Genomic DNA, 2,422 nt, shown 5'->3' on the forward strand with positions numbered 1-2,422 from the left:
TACTTTTCTGTTAGTATTATGAGCCTTCACATTATAAGAGTATGTCCACGGAGAATGTTTGTATGAGCCTGATCGTTGATGTTGATCAGTGTTAAACATGCACACATATTCAATCCCATCAGTTATATGCACTGTGTTGTGGAAAATATAATTTAGGGTGAAAAAACATATTTGGCATTGTTTTTGACATAAGAATAATAATGTTTTTTAATTGATTAATCGATTATTGATCGTTAACATTTCCAAAAATCGATCACTGCAAATACTTAAAATGTTAATCCCTAACTTCAATATATTTCAACATTTAGAGACTACGATTGCAATTGATTGTTCCAGAGACAAATGTATTGTCATAGTCTGTGGACCCCCTGGAATAGCCTTGGCCACCCCAAGGATACAAGTCTAGCTCCGCCACTGGATATCATTTATGGTCTCTCACTGTTTGCATATGTATGCAGTTCTGAGTCAAAGACAAGTTTTTTAATAGACATTTTGAAACTCTGAAGCTTTGGGGTGTTCTTTAAACTACTTTTTACTACATCGTTTGATACCATGCGTTCTATTGAGGACGGTACGTGACTGATTTGTAAAAAATCAAGAAGTTGTGATCTCATTCTTTTACACTTTGTTGGAAATGCTTACGTTTAATGTCCATCAGATTCACTTCGCTGAGAGACATCAGCAGAATAAATTGGGAATGTAACATTGTAGCAGAACGAAAGACCCTCCAGCACACACAGTGAGGACAGCTGAGAGGGTCATAGGTGTCTCTCTCCCCTCCATCCAGGACTTCTACAGGTCACGTTGTGAACGCAGAGCCTCTGCCATCCTGAAGGACTCCTTCCACCCCTCACACAGACTGTTTGCCCCCCTACCATCAGGCAGGAGGCTTGGCAGCATACAGACCAAAACAACAAGGATCTGCAAAAGCTTTTTCCCCCATGCTGTGAGACTCCTGAACACGCTGCTCCCCTTTACATTCACCTCCACCTCAGACTGACCCCCCCAGCCCCTGTCCCAACACAGTGAAGGACCCTGGACAATCTTTACATGTTACATGTCACTTTGTACTGAAAATGACCACCACTGTGCCTTCTGTGTTTTAATAACTATTTATTACTGCTTATTTATTTCGATTCAATAGTTTAGCTGTTCTATTTATTAATATATATTTATAATGCAACATTTGCCCCCTGCACTACCTCACTTACTGTTTTATCTATTCCCTCCATTATCCATATTTAGTTTAGTTTGACTCATACAGTCAGCCCTCTCTAGTCTGTCCTCATGTTGTTGTTTCATCTTGTTTTTATATTCTGTCTATGTTGTCAGTGTGTTGTTTGTCTCTCGTTTTATTTGCACTTGCACTGCTTTGCACCTGCCATGTGAGAAACTAAATGTGGTTCAGCTGTATACAAGCTATCCAGATAATAAACAATAAAGTTTGAGTTGAGTTGATTCACGTCAGTCAACTAGCGTGTCTTCAAATCTAGCTTCATATGTATTCCGATGATGACACTGGCATTGCTGGCAAACTGAAAGCATTCAGATCAACATGTCCACGCTTGCTTTGGGTCATCATGTCATGTCGTTGATGTAACTCTCTCTGAGTGAACACATGAGGTCCACGAGCAGCTTGCCTCTCTACACTGCCTCCCTCATACAGTCTATGTGCCTCGCGGGATCAAAACAACAGTCGAGAACATTTCAGCATGTTAGCCTTCATGCTAACAGTAGCAAAACAAGCTAGTTAGCTACACGGAGCTAACACTGTATACTAATAAACACACTTTAAGTGTAAAGACTGCACATTTACTAACACTGCAGGGTACAGTGGCTGCTCTCCTCCCGGACACCAATTTAGACTGGAAGCCAATAAGAAGAGGCACCGAGATGTTATTAATATCATTCCGCCTCAATCACTCCTTCGCCGCACAAAGCAAAGCCCACCCGCAATACTATATCCGGGGACTATATACACCACATTCAAGTGTCTTTATAAAAGATACAGAGCTGTTTCACCAAACATTAAAGGGTTATTTGGATAGCCCAGGCTCTGTATTTTTTATTTGCTGCCCTTTGGTGCTTGTTACCTGTTTCGTCGCTGCTTTTAACTCTCTGTTTGCGAGGCCGGCCCCGCGGCATAGTTCCAGTACTCAGGGTGGGTGTGCTGTGAACGATCTGCTTTTCAAAATGGCGACTCTGTCATCACTACACAGCATCGCACCCATGAAGACACTCAGCTGCCTGGAGTAGGGAGACATCTACCGTTTCATTAACTGCACATGCAACAAATAATAAACTGCAGTTTGCCTTTAATAGATTATTAAAATGATCAAATAATTGATTTATCTATTTATATCTTGTATTCATCTTATCTTGTCAACGCTACCTTATTTTTTTTAACTTTTCTTTCCTAATT

The 2,422-nt window shown here is 40.7% G+C and overlaps 1 protein-coding gene across 2 annotated transcripts in view; it reads right to left on the bottom strand.

Moving 5' to 3' along the window:
- LOC117822866 (zinc finger protein 236-like) overlaps positions 1-2,189 on the bottom strand; it is a 132,464-nt gene extending 130,275 nt beyond the window's left edge. For both annotated transcript variants that reach the window (XR_004633266.1, XM_034697795.1), the window contains exon 1: positions 2,094-2,189. Coding sequence is in view for 1 of the 2 variants with exons in the window: in XM_034697795.1 (XP_034553686.1) it covers positions 2,094-2,145 (52 nt within the window). In the remaining variant the exon portion in view is untranslated. The remainder of the gene's footprint in view (positions 1-2,093) is intronic.
- Between the last annotated feature and the right edge of the window lie 233 nt (positions 2,190-2,422).

Source organism: Notolabrus celidotus, chromosome 12 (assembly GCF_009762535.1).
Source record: "Notolabrus celidotus isolate fNotCel1 chromosome 12, fNotCel1.pri, whole genome shotgun sequence".
NCBI lineage: Eukaryota > Metazoa > Chordata > Actinopteri > Labriformes > Labridae > Notolabrus > Notolabrus celidotus.